Here is a 22,534-nt window from a genome sequence, read left to right as displayed (position 1 = left end):
GACGATTTGTACTGCAATACAGCCAAATCGCCGCCCCACTGACAGACCTGACCAAACAGAAACAGCCAAATGCTGTTCAGTGGACCGAAAAGTGTCAGAAGGCCTTTAACAAGCTTAAAGCGACACTCATGTCTGACCCTGTACTAAGGGCCCCAGACTTTGACAAACCGTTCCTAGTAACCACAGATGCGTCCGAGCATGGTGTGGGAGCAGTTTTAATGCAGAAAGGATCTGATCAAGAATTCCACCCTGTAGTGTTTCTCAGCAAAAAACTGTCTGAGAGGGAAAGCAACTGGTTCGTCACTGAAAAAGAATGTTACACCATTCTCTACGCTCTGGAAAAGCTACGCCCATATGTTTGGGGACGACGTTTCCACCTGCAAACCGACCATGCTGCACTGAAGTGGCTTCACACCGTCAAGGAAACTAACAAAAAAACTTCTGCGGTGGAGTTTAGCTCTCCAAGATTTTGATTTCGACATCCAACACATCTCAGGAGCTTCTAACAAAGTGGCTGATGCACTCTCCCGTGAAAGTTTCCCAGAATCAACTGGTTAATATCGTCCTTGAGATGTAGAAAATATTGTTAGTCTTTATGTACTTGGTAGTATATTTAGAGATGCATGTGTCTTATTAACTCTGTTTTTCCTAGAGCTCCAGGAAGAAATCCCAGCCAGTGTTTCACCCTAGCTGAGATTTGGTGGGCGTGTCATAAATATAAAGGGAAGGGTGAACCCCTTTGAAATCCCTCCTGGCCAGGGGAAAGCTCCTCTCACCTGTAAAGGGTTAAGAAGCTAAAGGTAACCTCGCTGGCACCTGACCAAAATGACCAATGAGGAGACAAGATCTGGGAGTCTGGGAGGCAGTGACCATGAGTTGGTTGAGTTCAGGATCCTGACGCAGGGAAGAAAGGTAAGCAGCAGGATACGGACCCTGGACTTCAGGAAAGCAGACTTCGACGCCCTCAGGGAACGGATGGCCAGGATCCCCTGGGGGACTAACTTGAAGGGGAAAGGAGTCCAGGAGAGCTGGCTGTATTTCAAGGAATCCCTGTTGAGGTTACAGGGACAAACCATCCCAATGAGTTGAAAGAATAGTAAATATGGCAGGCGACCAGCTTGGCTTAATGGTGAAATCCTAGCGGATCTTAAACATAAAAAAGAAGCTTACAAGAAGTGGAAGGTTGGACTTATGACCAGGGAAGAGTATAAAAATATTGCTCGGGCATGTAGGAATGATATCAGGAGGGCCAAATCGCACCTGGAGCTGCAGCTAGCCAGAGATGTCAAGAGTAACAAGAAGGGTTTCTTCAGGTATGTTGGCAACAAGAAGAAAGCCAAGGAATGTGTGGGCCCCTTACTGAATGAGGGAGGCAACCTAGTGACAGAGGATGTGGAAAAAGCTAATGTACTCAATGCTTTCTTTGCCTCTGTTTTCACTAACAAGGTCAGCTCCCAGACTGCTGCGCTGGGCATCACAAAATGGGGAAGAGATGGCCAGCCCTCTGTGGAGATAGAGGTGGTTAGGGACTATTTAGAAAAGCTGGACGTGCACAAGTCCATGGGGCCGGACGAGTTGCATCCGAGAGTGCTGAAGGAATTGGCGGCTGTGATTGCAGAGCCATTGGCCATTATCTTTGAAAACTCGTGGCGAATGGGGGAAGTCCCGGATGACTGGAAAAAGGCTAATGTAGTGCCAAACTTTAAAAAAGGGAAGAAGGAGGATCCTGGGAACTACAGGCCAGTCAGCCTCACCTCAGTCCCTGGAAAAATCATGGAGCAGGTCCTCAAAGAATCAATCCTGAAGCACTTGCATGAGAGGAAAGTGATCAGGAACAGCCAGCATGGATTCACCAAGGGAAGGTCATGCCTGACTAATCTAATCGCCTTTTATGATGAGATTACTGGTTCTGTGGATGAAGGGAAAGCAGTGGATGTATTGTTTCTTGACTTTAGCAAAGCTTTTGACACGGTCTCCCACAGTATACTTGTCAGCAAGTTAAGGAAGTATGGGCTGGATGAATGCACTATAAGGTGGGTAGAAAGCTGGCTAGATTGTCGGGCTCAACGGGTAGTGATCAATGGCTCCATGTCTAGTTGGCAGCCGGTATCAAGTGGAGTGCCCCAAGGGTCGGTCCTGGGGCCGGTTTTGTTCAATATCTTCATAAATGATCTGGAGGATGGTGTGGATTGTACTCTCAGCAAATTTGCGGATGATACTAAACTGGGAGGAGTGGTAGATATGCTGGAGGGGAGGGATAGGATACAGAAGGACCTAGACAAATAGGAGGATTGGGCCAAAAGAAATCTGATGAGGTTCAATAAGGATAAGTGCAGGGTCCTGCACTTAGGAGGGAAGAACCCAATGCACAGCTACAGACTAGGGACCGAATGGCTAGGCAGCAGTTCTGCGGAAAAGGACCTAGGGGTGACAGTGGACGAGAAGCTGGATATGAGTCAGCAGTGTGCCCTTGTTGCCAAAAAGGCCAATGGCATTTTGGGATGTATCAGTAGGGGCATAGCGAGCAGATTGAGGGACGTGATCGTTCCCCTCTATTCGACATTGGTGAGGCCTCATCTGGAGTACTGTGTCCAGTTTTGGGCCCCCCACTTCAAGAAGGATGTAGATAAATTGGAGAGAGTCCATCGAAGGGCAACAAAAATGATTAGGGGACTGGAACACATGAGTTATGAGGAGAGGCTGAGGGAGCTGGGATTGTTTAGCCTGCAGAAGAGAAGAATGAGGGGGGATTTGATAGCTGCTTTCAACTACCTGAAAGGGGGTTCCAAAGAGGATGGCTCTAGACTGTTCTCAATGGTAGCAGATGACAGAACGAGGAGTAATGGTCTCAAGTTGCAGTGGGGGAGGTTTAGATTGGATATTAGGAAAAACTTTTTCACTAAGAGGGTGGTGAAACACTGGAATGCGTTACCTAGGGAGGTGGTAGAATCTCCTTCCTTAGAGGTTTTTAAGGTCAGGCTGGACAAAGCCCTGGCTGGGATGATTTAACTGGGAATTGGTCCTGCTTCGAGCAGGGGGTTGGACTAGATGACCTTCTGGGCTCCCTTCCAACCCTGATATTCTATGATTCTATGATTCTATGAAGAAACTTTCAAAAGCTGGGAGGAGGGAGAGAAACAAAGGGTTTCTGTCTGTCTATATGCTGTTTCTGCCGGGGATAGACCAGGAATGGAGTATTAGAACTTTTAGTAAGTAATCTAGCTAGGTATGTGTTAGATTATGATTTCTTTAAATGGCTGAGAAAAGAATTGTGCTGAATAGAATAACTATTCCTGTCTGTGTATCTTTTTTGTAACTTAAGGTTTTGCCTAGAGGGGTTCTCTATGTTTTGAATCTAATTACTCTGTAAGGTATCTACCATCCTGTTTTTACAGAGGTGATTTCTTTACTTCTATTTACTTCTATTTCTATTAAAAGTCTTCTTGTAAGAAAACTGAATGCTTTTTCATTGTTCTCAGATCCAAGGGTTTGGGTCTGTGGTCACCTATGCAAATTGGTGAGGCTTTTTATCCAACATTTCCCAGGAAAGGGGGGTGCAAGTGTTGGGAGGATTGTTCATTGTTCTTAAGATCCAAGAGTTTGGGTCTGTAGTCACCTAGGTGAATTGGTGAGGCTTTTTACCAAACCTTGTCCAGGAAGTGGGGTGCAAGGTTTTGGGGAGTATTTTGGGGGGAAAGACGTTTCCAAACAGCTCTTTCCTAAGTAACCAGTATTTGTTTGGTGGTGGTAGCGGCCAATCCAAGGACAAAGGGTGGAATATTTTGTACCTTGGGGAAGTTTTGACCTAAGCTGGTAAAGATAAGCTTAGGAGGTTTTTCATGCAGGTCCCCACATCTGTACCCTAGCGTTCAGAGTGGGGAAGGAACCTTGATATCTCCTCATTGATCATTTTGGTCAGGTGCCAGTGAGGTTATCTTAGCTTCTTAACCGTTTACAGGTGAAGGGGTTTTGCCTCTGACCAGCAGAGATTTTATAGTTCTGTATACAGAAAAGTGGTTACCCTTCCCTTTATATTTATGACAGTGTGCTTACGTTTTCTTTTCTTTTGGTAACTACTCTGACTTTTTGCCTATCCCTTAATATCACTTAAAATCTGTCTTTGTAGTTAATACATTTGTTGTTTATTCTAATCTGAAGCAGTGTGTTTGGTTTGAAGCGTGACAGAGACTCCCCTTGGGATAAAAATCCTGGTGCATCTCAATTTCTTTGTTAAATTGACAAACTCATTTAAGCTTGCAGTGTCCTGCGGGCATAGCTGGATCCTGCAAGAGGGAGGTTTCTTGGGTTGTGTCTGGGACTGGAGATATTGTCTAGTGTAATTTGGTTGCACAAGCCGAGGAGCAGCTTACATGCCAGAAACTGTGTGTGAACAGGCCAGGAGTGAGGTTCTCACAGCTGAGCAGAGGAAGGCTGGCTCCCAGAGTAAAGGATAGGGGTGACCGAACAGATCACCAGTCTAAATAACACCAGAGGGGAACATCAGAGTGTCGCAGAGCAGCATGTAGGTGGACAGGTAGGCAGTGCTGTTGAAATTATTTTTTTCTTTGTGATTGTTGGTCCAAGGCCAGCTTTGGGACCTTTCTTGCTACAGAGTGTGTTTGGGGATTTTCAGGGTCTCTTTGCCCTGGCAAGCCATAGAACTACAATCTTGGTGTCACAAGCTTTACACAGTTTTGTTTCCATTTGTTGTTGTTCTGTAACTTCAGGCATTTCATTGGTAGAAATAACCATTGATATTTTTGTGACAAGGTACCCCATTGCAAGATGGGTTATGTACGATGTCATTGGAAATGTTTCAGAGTAACAGCCGTGTTAGTCTGTATTCGCAAAAAGAGAAGGAGTACTTGTGGCACCTTAGAGACTAACCAATTTATTTGTTATTATTTAAATGTTATGACTTTCTGAATATGATTATCCTTTTTGTATGCATTTATGATTTTTGTCAGAAGCTCTGAATATTTAGTACTTCTCTGCATTTCAAATGTAGTTACAACTGGGTAACAACCACTAGGGAACTTGGTTTCAGTCTCGATAGCTGGTTGGGAAGGGCCTATTCAGGGCAATTAGACATTGGCGGAAACAATAGGCCTTAAAAGAAAGTGATCTCCCACCTGGTGAGCCTCCCTGGGAATGCTTCAGACAGACTCAACGTAATGGATGCTATGACTCTACAAGGCCATGTGACCAGGCCACATAACTCTGGACTCCATCTTGGGGAGTCTGTAATTTTCCCACAAACTAGTCTGGAAACCAAGTTTTGAAACAAAGGGTTCCCGCCTTATGCTAAAGATATAGAAAGTAGGGAGTGACATTGTTGGTGATTCTTCACTCCTCACTCAAGAAGATTCCTAGAATGTTCATAACTATAACATATTTACCACATTATTTGTTTAAAAAGCATGCAACCGCCTTGCTGTGCTTTTCTCCCTTTACAGGCACCTTGAGAATTTCTGAGTCATATCAACGCATCAGACGCCTCATGGCAGCTTTAAACTTCACCCACTCTGATGCTTCAACTTTCATCCTAACGGGCATCCCTGGCCTGGAGGCTGCCCACATCTGGATTTCCATCCCTTTCTTTACATTCTACATTGTCAGCATGTTGGGAAATGTCATGCTTCTGTCTGTCGTAGGTAAGGAACAGACTCTGCAGAAGCTGATGTACCTTCTGCTCTGCATACTGGCACTTACAGATATTGCCACACCTACCTTTGTTGTGCCAAAGGCACTGGGCATATTTTGGTTCAATTTGAAAGGCATTACTGTGGCTGGCTGCCTCACCCAGATGTTCTTCCTCCACACGGTTTCTGTTATGCACTCAGCCACCCTCGTGACAATGGCCTTTGATTACTATGTTGCCATACGTAACCCTCTGAGATATGCTACCATCCTCAGCAATACACAAATAGCTAAGCTAGGGCTTGTAGGTTTGATAAGAGCTGTTCTCTTCATTCTGCCCCTGCTCCTGAGTCAGCGCCATTCTGTGCCAACCGCATTATCCCACACACGCAATGCGAGTACCTGGCTGTGGAGAAGGTGGTGTGTGGGGACCTCAGAGTCACCAGGATATACGGCTGGGTGCTAATGTTTGTAATCAATGGGTTTGACCTGATGCTCATTGCCCTGTCCTATGGTCTGATCAAAAGGGCCATCCTGAGAATCTCCTCTAACAAAGCCCACCAAAAAGCCCTCAACACTTGCACAACCCACATCTCTGTGAGGCTGACATATTATATTCCTGGACTCTTCTCCAGTCTCACAAACCAATTTGGTCAAGGCATCGCTCCCTATGTTTGCATCGTTTTGGCTGACCTCTATCTCCTTATCCCTCCCATGCTCAACCCTATCATTTATGGGGTCAAAACCAAAGAGCTTCATGACAAAGTAGGCAAATACACCTGATGAAGGTGATTACCTGGGGCCACTGACTTGAAACCTGTGTGACAAGAGGAGGAAAGCATATCTCCTCATTAATCAACGGTGCACTGTCCTAGTTTGGTTGAGCAAAGCACTGTGGAAGTTCACAGTCTGAGAATTTCCTCCCAACCAACATCTTATCACTCCATCACTAAGCACTGCTCTTTCCACTGCTGAGTTACCTGTCTCTGACCATCACTTGACCTCTTTATTGTCACCCATCAGCCTCCCTCCCCACACACCCTGATACTTAGCCTTTCCGTGACTCTAAGGCTATGTCCATACTACCATGCTGTCTACATGCTGTTCTACATTGTGGGGAGGTGGAGAGGGGGCTGTCAATGGAGAAAATCTCCCATTGATTATGTTACTCTTCTTCTTGGGGGTCAATTGCAGAGTGATCTGCTGTCGAGTAGGCGGGTCTTCACTAGACCTGCTAAATCGACCGCCGGTGGATTGATCTCAGATCATCGATCCCAGATGTAGTGTAGACCTGCCCTAAGACTACCATAAGACACTGTAGCATTTTGATGCAAAGTAGTTTTCGATTAGTCCCTCTGTGGTAATTTCTCTTGTCCAGTTTTACAAACAAAAGTTACACTTTCAGATAGCCAAAGAGAAAAAGAAAAAAAAGGCAATGCTGAAATTCTGTATCATATGGACAGTGATTTGCTGAACAAAATGTACGTGTTTTTTCTATGTTGAATCCATCACAAATCCTGGAGGATAGTGCTAATGTTTCAGTGGGAAAGTCCAAATACAGGAAAGCTGCTATAGGAATTGAGGCCATTGTACCAGAGCTTACTGGTGAGAGTTAGGAAATGGTGTGTTTTTGAGAACTGGACTGCTGTATTTAACTATGACATCACTTTTAAGTAAAAATAATGTACTGCTTTTTGCAGGTTTCAGAGTAACAGCCGTGTTAGTCTGTATTCGCAAAAAGAAAAGGAGTACTTGTGGCACCTTTGAGACTAACCAATTTATTTGAGCATTAGCTTTCGTGAGCTACAGCTCACTTCATCAGATGCATACTGTGGAAAGTGTAGAAGATCTTTTTATATACATACAAAGCATGCATCCGATGAAGTGAGCTGTAGCTCACGAAAGCTTATGCTCAAATAAATTGGTTAGTCTCTAAGGTGCCACAAGTACTCCATTTCTTTCTGCTTTTTGCAGTTGTTTTTGTAGTCAATTTTGGAGTGGAAGAGACTATGAACTTTCCTTGCATCCTAGAGAGGACTCTTTGTGATATCCCCATGCACACAGAGCAGGGATTCTTGTTTCCGTGAACCTTTCCCTTTTTTGGTTTATTATTCTTACACTTGCTGTTTAATAAATTATATTTGGATTGAACTTAATTTAGTGATCAGGGGGTCAAGGAATCATCCACTGTGAAGGGAGTACCCTGGAGTGGGGACACTCTGGCTCCTATCCTAAGTGACCATAGGAGAATGGAAGGGGAGTCCTTGATGTCAGGCAGGCCTGGGGGAAAAGGGAGTGTGAGTTTTGACTCATAGCCTTTCCTCAGCGAATTCCCCTGTGGTAATGCAAAAGCCAGGAAAGTTCCCCATAATACTTCCCCACTTACATTAGGGAACTAGGACAAACAGATGGGTTGGATTTTAGTGATGGGTAAAGAGATGTGTAACTTGTGAATTCTTCATAGAAATGATACAATCTGAAATGCGTAACTTTGGGGACCACGCTTTCTGCGTAAGGTGAACGTAACATCACTGCATAAGATTGCTTCCCAGAGACTGGTATCATATTGTACCTGTTGGGTTCTGGGAAGTGGGAGCCCGCCCACTGCATGAGAACCCCTCCCCCATCCCATAGCCCGAGGGGAGGATCTACAGGACCTGGAAACCAAATGATTCCATGGGACAACTAATGAAATAACAGGGACAGGAGTGTGGTCAAAGGGTCTAAAGAAGGGATCCTGATGGGGACACCGAGCAGAGAACCCCAGACAGCACCCACTGCTCCTCAAATGCGTTAAGGGAGCCAGTGCACACTGCCCAGAGGAACTCTGCCCAGATATGTGAACGGACAGAGGATTGGAAAGAGGCCCCACAGTCACAGGAGTCTCTATTGGCCAACATCCTCTCCCAGGTTTTATAGATGGCCATTTTAGACAGGGCCAGGAGGAGTTTGACCAGGAGGTCCCGGTGACTTTGTGGGGCCACAGACAGGGAGTGCATGGAGAAGGAGGTGAGGGGAAAAGTGCAGCCAGAAACGTAACAGGATATTTGTGAGGAGCAGGAATAGGGGCTGCAACCTGGCGCACTCCAAGTAAACATGTGCCAGAGTCTCCCTCACGCAGGAGAAGGGGCAGGTGTCCGGGATAGATGTAAACCGCTCCAAATACACGCCCGTGCTCACAGCCCCATGAAGGAGCCTCCAGCTGATATCCCCAGTGGGCCTCAGGACCAGGGTGGAGTATAGGCTGGCCTACCGGGGCTCCTCACTCTCCAGAGGTGGCAGGAGGTCCCACCACTTTGTGTCGGTGCAGAAGACGAGGGTGAGGAAGTAAAGGGTGTGGAGGATGAGCATGTATAGGTGTTTCCTTGGTGCGGTCTGGAAACGAACTGGCTGCAAGTCATGGAGCCGGCTCATGGAGAAGGGGCGGGGGACTGTTTGGGTCCACGGGGCACGGGCCTGATGAAAAGGTCCGGAGGGCCCGTGGTGGCGGGTGAACAGGGCGTGCCCAAATGCAGGACCCGGTCGAGGTAAACCCGAGCAGTGGGTGGAGAAGCGGCCCTCACCTCCTGAAGTATGTGCTGCTCAGTTTCCCCAGCAGCGTGGCTTCCTCCTACAGCTCCTGATACGTGCCCCCACATGTCTAACTGGGAGGCTTTTAACTACTTTCAGCCAGTCCCTGCTTGACTTCAGGTGTCCCAATCAACCTAGCTGTCCTCCCTGCCTTCTTGAAAGCTCTTCATTGGCCCCAGATGTCTTAATAGACCTGGAGCAGCTGCCATTTTCTTCTGCTGGTAACAGGGATTTGTTTAACCTTTGGATAATATATCTGTCTCCCACTACTTTCCTATAGCCATCTGGCCTTGCCCCGTCACAGAATGTTTGTGTGAATACAGTTTACTCATGCTCTGCTTACATATTCAGCAGCTACAGCGGTGTCAGAGTGATCAACTTTGGCTGGTGTTGGGTAGAAATCACCTTAGTGCTGGATGCAGCGGTATTGAAATATGGTTGCCAATGTTGTAATTATTGTAGGAATACAGGACATCAGTACTGCAATTACATTGTTCCAAAGGAGGGGGCATGCTCAGTTGAAAGAACCTTGTTAAGCCAGAAGCTTGAATATCAGAGCCCTGTGAATGTATGAGGGGTGGGGACAGGCATTCCAATGAAGACGCTGAAAACAGTTCCATTGGGTCCTCCCTGGACTGATTAAATCTGTTTCTCCCACTGTTCAAAGAAAGAGCTAAATAGGCTTCATTAGGAGTCTCTTTGTTACATGAAATGCTCAATCTGAGCTAACAGCAGTTGTGGTACGACTGTGTTTCTGCCCTGGCTGCTAAGAGCTGAAATTACCGAAAGCTGAAATCACTTGAGATGGGACAGTGTTTCCTCCCTGCCTGCAAAGAGTTGGAAACTGCTACAACACTGATGTGCAGAGGTCACATCAGAGAGGCAGGTGGCAGCAGAAGGTGATTGAAATTCAACTGGTTGGTGAGGCAGGAAGGTGAAATGAGTGGCAGCAGCCCAGCAGTGGAGAGGCATGATGAGCAACCAGCAAGGGGATTTGTAGAGAGGCACGGCGAGAGTAGTGAGCAGGTGGCCGGCAGGAGCAGCAAGCAGGGGGCTGGCAGGAGCGGCTGGTGACCAGCCAGCAGCACAGCTGGCAGAGAAGAGTAGTGAGCAAGTGCCTGAGCAGCGCAGCCAGTAGGGTTCCTCTTTACCTGACCTGGGAGTGGGAGGGAGGTGAACTCTGCAGATGCACCTCTGAACTCTGGGTCTGCACTGAGCAAGCATAGCAACTGTGAGTGGGGTACAGAGAAGGATCGTGAATGGGACTTTTGAGTTGCTGGACTGAAGAACCTGAGGGTAAATATATGCTGCCCAACTTGCTTGCGGGGGGATGTCTTTTACTCAGGGTTTTTGCTTAGGACCAATGTTTGCGGGCGGTACCCAAATTAATACCTAGTTACTTCCCTCCTTTTATTAAAAGTTAGTTGTCTAGAGTGGGGAAGTATTGCCTCTCAGAGGTGCCTAAGTGTGGTGTGTACATTTCCAAGGTAATTGGGTGGGGGCTTGAGCCGGTTCTGTATTGTGTCAATAGAAAGGAACTCCTAGATATTGAACCTGGCCCTGGTTGCTGCTGGCTGTACCTGGAAGAAGAGTTACATACGGATAACCTAAATATTCCCAACAGGAAGAGGATCAGGAACTATTTTCCTATCATGGCGTGATTCCAGAGCGGAAAGGAAAACCTCGGAAAAAGGAACCACCTAACAATTTGCTCTTTAGAAGAACATAAGAACTATCTAGCCCTCTGACAGTGGCCAATGCCAGGTGCTTCAAAGGAAATGAACAGAAGAGCTAATCATCAAGTCATCCAACCCCCATTTCTCCTTTCCAGTTTCTGGCAAAGAGAGGTTATGGACACCTCAGAGGATGGTTTTGAATCACACGTCCCAGGCCCCCTGCCAGCTTCTCATTGTTCTGTGGTGATACTGCCAAGTCAGACACTAGCTTTTGCAGTGGCCACACACCCTCAGGCTCTAGGTGGCAGGACCCTTCTCCCCAGCACCTGGCCCTACATCAGATTGACGTCCTCTCTCCTGAGTCCAGTCTTCAGGGCCCTCTTGTCTGGTGACATCTCCCTGTGCTGGGCCCTCTGTCCATGGCCCCACCTTGCTCTCCCCAGCTGCTCATTGTGAACGGCTACCTTGTTACTAGTTGCCGGCATCCACTATCCTGGCTCTGTCCCCGCAGCTCCCTACTCTAGCCCAGCCGTGGCTCCCTGTTGGTGCAGCTTGTTTGTGCGGATCCAGCTCCCGGTTCTGGTCTGCTCCAGCTGCAGCTCCCCAGCTCTGCTTCAGCACTCCTGCCTTCAACTCTTCTGCCTTGTTGTGTGTTTGGTTGTCATGCTATTCACACCTTGTTGTTGCTATGACAACTGAGTTAGCTTATTAGGGGATAGCCCAACCAGTTTGGGCTGGTTTGGTTAGTTCAGTGTGTGGAAAATAAATGGCTGCTTTCATGGCTCACCGCTCTCTGCGTCTCAAGTGATTTCTTCCGAAACTGCTGCCCCCAAGGATACAACAAAGTGGTGACGAGAATGGGATCCCTGTGCTGCCCCAGCCACAGAAGGAAGTAGAAGTCAAGGCAAACAAACAAAAAAACCTACCAAAATCTTTTAGCTGTTGGAAGGGGGTGAGAACTGGCTTGTTAGCACTAACAGTGCTGGCTTGTTGGCACTGACTTTGAAACATGAAACTAAAACCATGGCTACACTTGAAGGGCCACTGGAACCTTTGGAGGAGAATGTAGTGCAGAGGCATGTGTATACTGAGCATTTTGAGCTTTTTGTTCTTGCAAATGACATTACAGCAGAGAAGAAGGTGCCAATATTCTTAAGTGTTGTGGGAGCTAATACCTACTCCTGCTACGCAGCTTACTACACCCTGTTAAGCCTGAGACCAAATTTTACAGTGACATTGCGGAAATCCTGGGGTCCCATTTTTCCTCCAAACCACTGGTAATTCCTGAAGGATAGAGGTTCCACAAAAGACGTCAAAAAGAAGAGGAAACAGTTGTATAATTTGTAGCAACTGTAAAAAGGCTAGCAAAACACTGTGAATTTAAGGAGATATTAAATGATGCCCTGCGTGACAGATTAGTGTGTGGCCTGCACAGTGAAGCTATACGGAAGAACCTATTGACAGAGGCTCAGCTTCCCTTACCGAAGGCTGTGGATGTTGCGTCTCCATGGAACTCGCTACAAAGGAGGCGCAATCAAGTGGTGCATCCCCTAGGGTGCATAAAATGTCACAAGAACCTTCCCACAAAACTGTGCAGAGTCAGGAATGTTGCCACTGTGGTAAGCCGGGTCACAAGGCATCACAAAGCTGGTGTAAGGACCTGGTGTGTCGACACTGTGGGAAAAAAAGGACACATTGAGTGTGCCTGTAAACAAAAGAAAAAGGGGCTGTGATCTGGCTGACCAAAACGGGGAACATGTATACCCTAGAGCAGACCCAGAATGACCAAGGTGACACCTCATCGCAAGAAGAAGAGCCACTCCACGTTTTGTCTTTGGCAGTGGGCTCACATGAATACTGGGTAACCCCGTTGTTGGATGGCAAACCTATACGCAAGGAACTGGACACCGGGGCAGCCCTCTCGCTTGTCTCTAAGACTGTGTATAAAGAAAAGCTACAGCATTTTCCGTTTAAGGCAACAAAAGCTGTTCTGAAGACGTATACGGGAGAAGCTGTGCCCATGTTGGCCAGTATTGATGTTAAGGTGGAGCTCAAAGGACAGGCTGCTAAATTGCCAATATTTGTGATGAGAGGTAGTTACCCAGCCTGAATGGGTAGGTCCTGGCTTGGGAAGATTCAGCTGAACTGGACAGAAGTGCACTGAAGGACAAAAGAAGAAACCGGTCTGACCGCTATACTAAGGAAACATGCTACTGTATTTGGAGAGGATCTGGGAAGTATGAAGGGAATCACTTTCACACTGAACATGAAACCTGACAGTCAACCAAAATATCTGAAAGCCTGAACTGTGCCACATGCCATCAGGACAAAAGTTGAAGCGGACTTGGAGTGCCTGGTCACCAATGGAGTCCTAATACCAGTTACCCATAGTCCATCGGTCACTCCTATCATTCCAATAGTAAGGAAAGATGGCTCCCTGCGGATTTGTGGTGATTTTAAGGTCACTGTCAAAACAGTTCTGTGTGCAGAGCAATACCCGCTTCCCCGCATCGATGACCTCTTCGCGGGCCTGGCTGGGGGACAAAACTTCAGTAAGATTGATCTGAGTCAAGTGTATTTACAGATGCATATCGATGAAAAGTCCCAAGAGCTGTTGACTATTGTGACTCATAAGGGCCTTTATCTATACTGTCGCCTACCCTTAATGTCTGTTCCCACCCTGTTCCACAAGGCTATGGACCAGATCTTGTGTGGCTTGCCAGGAGTTCAGTGCTATCTGGATGACATCCTGGTCACTGGAAGGAATGAAGAGGATCACTTACAGAATTTAGAGGTTACCCTACAAAGACTGGAAGAGTATGGCCTACAAGTCCGCAAAGACAAGTGTGAATTCTTCCATCCCTCTGCTGAATATTTGGGATACATCATTGATGCTGAGGGTCTTCATAAGGCCCCTGCAAAAGTTAAGGCTATTGTGGAGGTTCCCCCACCTCAAAATGTTAGCCAGCTGCGCTCGTTTCTATGACTATTGAACTATTATGGAAAGTTCATCTCACAGTTAGCCACGCTGCTAAAACCACTTCACGAACTCCTTGGGCAGACCTGGAAATGGACTGAAGCCTGTAATGTTGCATTTAACAAAGCTAAAAATGCATTGCTAAATTCTGAAGTTCTAATGCAGTTTTATCCATCCTTATCCCTACAATTGGTCTGTGATGCCTCCCCTTATGGAGTGGGTGCAGTCGTGTCACACATTATACCTTCCAGAGAAGAGAGACCTATTGCTTTTGCTTCACTCACTCTAAGCAAAGGAGAAACTAACTATGCCCAAATCGAATGTGAGGCATTGGGAATCATTTTTGGAATTCAGAAGTTTCATCAGGACCTGTTTCGGCGGAACTTTACTTTTCTTACAGACCATCGCCCTCTGACGTCAATTTTTGGACTCTACCCAGCCATTTCCCCGTTATCTGCTAGTCGTATGCAACGTTGGGCATTGTTACTTCAGCGCACACATAAGAAATCAAATATCGGAAATCCACTCTGCTCGGCAATGCAAATGGTCTCTCAAGGTTGCTTTGCCAGTCAAACATCAAGATACTGCCCAAATGGAAGTCTTCTACTTTGAACACGTAGAGAATACACCCATCACTGCTACTCAGATAAAGAAGGCAACTCTCGTTGACCCAGTATTGTCCCAAGTTATGGACCTCGTGATGCATGGAAAATCTCAACGAACCTCTCCGGTCTCACCGGACCTTGTTACCTACATGTCCAGGAGGACAGAGTTATCGATCTAATCTGGTTATTTGTTGTGGAGGAGACGTGTCATTATCCCACCACAACTGAGATCACAGATGTTAGAACAGCTACATTCTGGTCACTGTGGAAAGTGCCCATGAAGGAAATTGCACGAAGCTATTTCTGGTGGCCTGGATTGGACAGTGCTTTTGAAGAGAAAGCAAGAGCTTGTATGTCATGTCAGGGTGTCAGGAATGCACCCCAGTGGGTGCTCCTACACCCCTGGGACTGACCTGAAAACCTGTGGCAACATATTCACGTTGACTTTGCTGGCCCTCTTGAAGGAAGCATGTTCTTAGTGGTGGTAGATGCCCATTCTAAATGGCCAGAAGTCTCCAGAATGCAGTCCACTACTGCAGAGAGTAACTATCTAAAAACTACGGGGACTCTTTAGTCGTTTTGTTCTGCCAGAACAACTTGCGAGTGACAACAGACCACAGTTCATCTCTCAGGAGTTTCAAAATTTTATGAAGGCAAATGGGATACACCACATCTCTACAGCACCATATCATCCATCGACCAATGGATTAGCTGAAAGATTTGTGCAGACAATGAAACAAGCTTTGAAATCAGCAAGGGGACAACACTCCAATGGCTGGATCTTTAGCTAGGGTGAACCCAGGGTTATGGGGCAAAATAATCCCCGGGGTTTAGCCGGGAATGCAGGCAGTCTACTCTCATTCTCTAGTTTAGTGTTTGTTTTATTTAAGAGATGTTTTTATGAAGGGGGTAGGAATATGTTGTGTATTTGGTTGTCGTGGTAATAGCAGCTTGTTGTTGCTATGGCAACTGAGTTAGATGATTTGGGGATAGCCCAGCCAGTTTGGGCTGGTTCGGTTAGTTCAGGGATTAGTTCAATTATAAATATATAATATAATAATAAAAAGGAGTACTTGTGGCACCTTAGAGACTAACCAATTTATTTGAGCTTAAGCTTTCGTGATGAAGTGAGCTGTAGCTCACAAAAGCTTATGCTCAAATAAATTGGTTAGTCTCTAAGGTGCCACAAGTACTCTTTTTTATTATTATATTATATATTTCTAATTGTATTCAATGATGCTAGTCAATGTCCATATTGTGAGATGCATTATTTTGTTACTATTAGTCCCTAAAAGGCAACATTTCCTCTTCAGTGTCTTCCCTGGAAGTAGGATGCTTCTGGTCATACATATCAGCAGTAACCAGTGCAATCATTCTTTCATTGGTGCAAACTCTTCACAACAGATTTTGTATCATTGTATATGTGCAAAAATGAGATATCAGCCAATCTAGGTTGCGAGAGACTCAGGAAGGCAAGCGATTCAATCACCTGGACATATAGTGGCAGTCTCTGTTTCATCTGTTTCACAAACTCCCTTTAAATTTAGAGTAATATGGTCCAGTTCTCAGAAACACATCGTTTCAAAACTCTCACCAAGAAGCTCTACTAGAATGCCCTCAATTCCTGCAGCACCTTTCCTGTATTAACATTTTCCAACCGTAACATTGAGTTTATCCTCCAAGGTTCAAGAAGGACTGGACGTAGAAAAATCAGGTATATTTCAGCACTGTCCTTACTTTATTGTCTTTGGCTATCACAAAGCATGGCTTCAGTTTGTCAAACTGAACAAGATACCGGTTCAAACAGGGTATAATGGAACGCCACCTTGCTTCAGAAAACTACCGTATCTTCTGTTGGTTTGAAAGCCACGGAAAGAACAAGTGACAGGGTTTCTGGGGCTGAGGGCTGATAGATGACACTGAGAGAGATCAGCTGATGGCGAGAGAGAGGGAACTTAGCAGCAGAGAGATCAGTACTTGGTGAGACAGTGATAAGAGCTTAGGAGTGATGAGCTTTTCACACTTCAACTTCCACAGTGCTGAGCTCAGCCAAAGTAGGACAGAGCACCCTTGATTAACAAGATATAATGTCACCCTCTTGTCACGAAGGCTTAAAATCAGTGGCACCGGGCAATCATATTCTGCAAGTGCACTTACACAATTTCTCACGAAGCTCGAAGGTTTTGGCCCCATAAATGATAGGATTGAACATGGGGAGGAGGAGGTAATATAGGTTGGTCAAGATGATGTGAAGATGGGGAGCAATTCCCTGACCAAACCGGTATGTCACAGTGGAGAAGAGGAAGGAAGGGTAAGACATCTTCATCACACCGATATGGTCTGTGCAAGTGGTGAAAGATTTCTGGTGGGCTTTCTTGGAGGATACTGTGATGAACAGACCATAGGACAGGGCAATAAGTGTCAGGTCTAACATAGTGATTACAAATGCTATTAGCAAACCATACATCCTGTTGACTGTAATGTCGCCACACGACATCTTCACCATGGCCATGTGGTCACAGCATGTATGTGGGATCATGCGGTTGGCACGGAATGGCTGCCTGCTCAGGAGCAGGGGCTTGGGAAGAAGGAAGAGAACAGCTCTTATCAAACCCACTAGCCCTAGCTTAGCTATTCATGCATTGGTGATGACTGTGGCATATCTCAGAGGGTTACATATGGCAACACAGCGATCAAAGGCCATTGTCATGAGGATGGCTGAATGCATAACAGTATGCACATAAAGGAAGAACATCTGGATGTGACAGCCACCCAGAGTGATACCTTTCAAATTGAACCAAACGATGCACATTACCTTTGACACGATGGAAGTAGATGTGCCGATTTCTGTCAGTGCCAGCATGGAGAGCGGCAGGTACATCGGCTTGTGCAAAGTCTGCTCCTTGGCTATAACATAGAGAAGCGTGAAATTTTCCAGCAGGCCCATAATGTAGAAAATAGAGAAAGGGATGGAAATCCAGATGTGAGCACCTTCCAAGTCAGGGATGCCCATTAGAAAGAATGCTGAAGCGTCAAAGTGTGTGAGGTTGAAAACTGCCATCATGTGTCGATCAGGGTCAGAAATGACCAAGGTGCCTGTGAAGGACAGCAAGTGGGTGGTGGGAGGAGGATTGGGGGTTTACACAATTTATAACAAACTGTATGGCAAATGTTTTATACTTATTACCAATCTAGAAAAAGGGTGTTGAGCAGTGATGTGGCAACATATGCAGATAGCACAAGATTATATAGGTCCTAGTCAAGTCCAGAGAAGTCCTCAGAGAGAGCTAATCAAGCCAAGTCAATGGGCAGCATAATGGCAGATGAACTTTAAAGAAAAACATTGGCATCCAGGAGGAGAGGGATGGGAAACCATACAGAAAATACAATGCCATGAGATCAGTCAGGTGATGTTTCACCCTCCTCTGGACTCCTCTGTGTAGTACTGAGAACCATACTCACAGTGGATATTGCAGAACTAGAGGGGTTCAGGCAAGGGCAATAAGTAGGCTCAAGGGCCTGAGGAAGCTCTCAGCTCGAGAAAGGGTAAAAAGACTGGGATTGTTACCTTACAAAAGAGATCAATTAGAGGGGAGATGTGAAAATCTCTAAAATACTGCCTGGTAGAGAGTAGATTGAGAATGTATTCTCCATGTCTCCTAACACAAGATCAAGAGGACATTCAATAAAAGTGAAACATGGCAAATTCAAAACTAATAAAAAAAGAGTGCTCTCTTGACTCAATGCCTAATTAAACTGAGGAACTCGTTGTAACAAGAGGTAGTTGAGGCCATGGGCTAAGTGAGAATCAGGAAGGATTTGGACATTTACCTGGATAGCGAAATTAGCCACTTACAATATTTATAGCTAAAGACATATTTTGAAAGGCCTACCCTCGAACATGCTTTAGGGCACAAGCCTATCTCCAGCTGTTAGACATTAGGATGACACATTCAGGATGGATAAGTCATCCCCCTATCCAACTATTGCTTGGTGTCTTACCACTTCTTCTGCAGCACCTGGGGCTTTCAGTATCAGAGAGAGGAAACTGGACTAGATGAACCATAGGTCTGATCCACAATGCCATTCCTATGTTGGAAAGGAGCCAAGTTTCCCCCAAAGAAACAGATATAATCTGGCTAGGTTATGACTTTGTGCTCAACAGAATGGGCAGGAAGGCCACAAGGCTATTGGTGTTTAGGGCTACAGGTCTGCACCTCTGTTACCTCCTGTCATAAATATAAAGGGAAGGGTAACCACCTTTCTGCATACAGTGCTATAAAATCCCTCCTCGCCAGAGGCAAAGTCCTTTAACCTGTAAAGGGTTAAGAAGCTCAGGTAATCTGGCTGGCACCTGACCCAAAATGACCAATGAGGGGACAAGATACTTTCAAATCTGGAGAGGGGAAAAGGTTTTGGTCTGTCTGTGTGATACCTTTGCAGGGAACAGATCAAGGATGCAATCCCTCCAACTCCTGTAAAGTTAGTAAGTAATCTAGCTAGAAAATGCATTAGGTTTTATTTGTTTTGGCTTGTGAAATTTGCTGTGCTGGAGGAAATGTATATTCCTGTTTTTGTGTCTTTCTGTAACTTAAGGTTTTGCCGAGAGGGATTCTCTATGTTTTGAATCTGACTGTCTGTGAGATTATTTTCCATTCTGATCTTACAGAGTCATTCTCTTATCTGTTTTTGTTCTTCTAACAAAATTCCGTTTTTTAAGAATCTGATGGGGTTTTTTGGGTCTTAAACATCAAGGCTGGTTTGTGCTCATCTTGTTTATTCTCAAGCCTCCCAGGAAAGGGGGTGTAAGGGCTTGGGGGGATATTTTGGGGAAAGATGTCTCCAAGTGGGCTCTTCCCTGATTCTTTGTTAAATCGCTTGGTAGTGGCAGCGTACCAGGTTTTAACCTAAAATGGTAAGAATAAGCTTAGGGGGCTTTCATGTTGGTCCCCACATCTGTACCTTAGATTTCAGAGTGGGGAGGGAACCCTGACACCTCCCTTGTTTCTTTTGGTGAGACACTTCCTTGCAGGCACCCAGCTTTGTCTGAGGCATAAGTTACAGATGTTAACAGACAAATGTAAGAAGAAACATGTGTCAGCAACTCAGCTGCTAACCTTTCTCATGCCTGAATATCAATGACGTTTACAGATGACAAAAAATTTGGGGGATTGTAAATAATAAAGAAGACAGGTCACTGATTCAGAGCAATCTGTATTGGTTGGTAAGAAGGAATAATTAGCTAAACATGAATTTCCAGTGTGACCCTGTGGCAGAAAGAGCCAATGTGGTCCTTGGATGATAACCACTGGAATCTCAAGGAGAGTAAGAGAAGTTATTTTATCTTTGTATTTGGCACTGGTGTGGCTGCTTTTTGAATCCTCTGTCTAGTTGTGGTGTCCCCAGTTAAAAGTGAATGTTTATCTACTGAAGAGTGTTCACAGAAGGGTCACAAGAATTAGTACAAAATAGAAAACATGCCTTATAGTGATAGACTCAAAGATCTTCATCTGTTTAGTTTAACCAAGATGGTTAAGGGGTGACTTGATAACTGTTGGAAACGACATACACTGGGAACTAGTACTGAATAATAGGCTTTTCAGGCTAGCATACTGAGGTGTTACAGCGAAAAGAAAAGGAGTACTGGTGACACCTTCGAGACTAAAAATTCATTTGATCATAAACTTTTGCGATAAGCTTTCGTGATAAGCTTATGCTCCAATCAATTTGTTAGTCTCTAAGGTGCCAAAAGTCCTCCTTTTGTTTTTGTGGAGACAGACTAACATGGCTGCTAGTCTGAGAGGTGTAACACGATCCATCGGCTGCAAATCGGAGTTAAAGAATTTCTGATTGGAAATAAAGTGTACATTTTAAATGGTGTGAGTTAATTAAGCATTGGAACAATTTTCTATTCATGAGTACGTTGAAGTTAACTATAATTATCAGGTGACTGCTCTGCCTTGGAAATGTTACACTCGGTGTCTATTTCATGAAGCCGAGGGATTCCATAAGGCGCTGCATGGATAAAAGTTTTAGGTGAGAAAAATAATAACTTCACCCAATAAAATCTTTGCACTAAGGATGAATGTACAACCCTCACCATTCATAACTAACAGAGCTGGCGAGCAAATCGTCCCAGAGTATCAAAGTGGCCCTCTGTTTCTGTCAGCTACCAGTGGTTCCTGCATGTGGCAGCTGTATTGATCTAGGCCCTCACATGTCCCAGAGTTGCCCGCTCTCATTATATAATGTGCATAATTCTCAGCCTGTGAGTTGTTCCTGAGCAGCAGTCCTTGAAGCACCATGTACTGTGTATCGGTGTAACAAGAGAAGCAGCATAGGTTCCTTGGCATTTGCGGCCTGTGTGTGAGATTTCTGACCTATGTGTTACTCCTGCCAGCCAAGGGAGCCGGTGTGATCGCAGGGACCTTACACTCTGCAGAGGAAGAGCTGTGGGGAGCATGGGGCAGCTCGGAGGTTGTGGAATCCACAGGTGACTGAGGTGTATGGAGAAGACACTGGCAACCAGCATGATGTTGGAAGCAAGGCAGCCTGGGATGGGAAAGGAGAGTTCAGACAGTGGGTCCAGGATATGGTAGGAGATTGAAGCAGCTGAGGTGCAAAGATCGGTGGTTCTTTCCACCAGTGAAATGTCTGAAGTTATGTATATAACTTTCAATAAAAATTGGAAACAAAACGGAGAAATCGGCTGGGGTCTGCTGTTTATACTTAGGAGGTTTGCTAAACTCTCAGGTAGCTCTGTTTCAGTGTGTGGCACCATCTGCTCTAGGGTTGGTGATCACAGGGCCTGGAGAGACTGAATCTCCAGCAAAGCAGTGTGAAACAGGGCCAGCCCAGTTGGGTGGTTAGAGGGGTGCAGCAGTTCTCATGGCTCCCAGACTGCACCCCAGGGGTGACAACCCATCCGTCTTATACCCTCTGGACCTCAAATTTGGCCGCAAGGCATCTATGACACAAGTATGGGGCTAGGGACAGTAGCCCAAACAGGAGATCCACATGTAGCAGTTCTTTGATTCCTGTACCACCATGTTCTCACCCATCCTCTCACCGAAGCACGGTCATTTTAGCACGGGAAGAGAGGAAGGAATCACGCAGTCAGTGGAGAAGTCCCGTTGGACTAGCTCTGACCCAGGATATCATAACCCATTTCTGCACCAATCTGTGAAAGGTCAACAAAGCAGTGAAATGTGATGCCTCCCTGATGCAGAGAGTAGATTAACCATTAAAACAGTTGATAGCATACAGACATAAAAGAAGTTAACACCTCCCAAGGGCCACTGGCAAATACCATTGATGTCAGAATCCTGGGAGAAGAAACCCTTTTACACGCATTTCAGCTTGCATCAGTTCAGGATCATTTAATCAGGGTGGCACTGATTTTTCAGAAGCGAAGGGAATGGCTATTACAGCTGCATGGGTGGTGTGCAGTGGTACAATGCTACCATCAAGTGAAATGTGTGTTTGGCCCCCAATCTTGTGGCAGCGTTCCCAGTGAGTGCAGGTGGAAGTGCACGACACACAGGAAAGAAATCTATCACCATGTGCTGCACTGAACCGTTTGCAAACTGCATTTTGCTCTGTAAATCTGAGCCCCTGTTATTGGCAAATCATTTCTTCACTCCCGGGTGGGCTCTTAGGCTGAAGTTCTCTAGGGTCTATTTTCTGCTTTTCCCGCTGCTCACAGAGTCCAGGGAATTCTACGGGAGTCCTGGCCAACCTGACAGTTTGCAGGGAGTGTTCAGGGGGATTATAAAGGTTGCTGTGCAGCATGTGAAGTGTCAGCCATGTGACATTCACACACTGATTTTCAAGCCTCTGCCTTGCGGTAGCCGTAAGGAGTTTTCCCTTCTCTGCTGAGCGGGATTGCGGTGACTTGCCTGTTTCTGCATTAAGGTTAGTGCTGAGGGCTCAGGAAGGGTTCTATGGTTCAAATCAATAACCATCTGGGGGAATTCACCAGCAGGGTGACTTAAATTGTTTAGTACTCTTGGAAACACCAAGGGATTTACCTGGTAAAATTGGAACTACAAATGTATTGGAAAGAG

At 45.7% G+C, this 22,534-nt stretch overlaps 1 protein-coding gene and 1 pseudogene across 1 annotated transcript; one reads left to right on the top strand and one right to left on the bottom strand.

Moving 5' to 3' along the window:
• The first annotated feature begins 5,500 nt into the window (after window positions 1-5,500).
• On the top strand, window positions 5,501-6,423 carry LOC144278690 (olfactory receptor 52D1-like; annotated as a pseudogene).
• Window positions 6,424-8,889: 2,466 nt separating this feature from the next.
• LOC144259672 (olfactory receptor 52B2-like) lies at window positions 8,890-17,532 on the bottom strand. Its single transcript, XM_077807977.1, has 3 exons — window positions 17,284-17,532; window positions 16,626-17,046; window positions 8,890-9,071 (listed from the first exon to the last, which is right to left on the bottom strand). Exons 1-3 carry the CDS (start codon window positions 17,530-17,532, stop codon window positions 8,890-8,892), a joined length of 852 nt encoding a protein of 283 aa, XP_077664103.1.
• Between the last annotated feature and the right edge of the window lie 5,002 nt (window positions 17,533-22,534).

The sequence above is a fragment of the Eretmochelys imbricata genome, chromosome 1, assembly GCF_965152235.1.
Source record: "Eretmochelys imbricata isolate rEreImb1 chromosome 1, rEreImb1.hap1, whole genome shotgun sequence".
Taxonomy (NCBI): Eukaryota; Metazoa; Chordata; order Testudines; family Cheloniidae; genus Eretmochelys; species Eretmochelys imbricata.
Note: the sequence above shows the minus strand (reverse complement) of the source record. Positions and strands in the feature narration are given on the sequence as shown.

Coding starts and splice junctions, on each gene's coding strand:
- LOC144259672 (XM_077807977.1), bottom strand. CDS start 17,532: ATGATGGCAGTTTTCAACCTCACACACTTTGACGCTTCAGCATTCTTT. Junction 17,047..17,283: donor CTACTTCCATCGTGTCAAAG/GTAATGTGCATC, acceptor CTTCTTCCCAAG/CCCCTGCTCCTGAGCAGGCA. Junction 9,072..16,625: donor CGAGCTTCGTGAGAAATTGT/GTAAGTGCACTT, acceptor GGACCCAAACAG/TCCCCCGCCCCTTCTCCATG.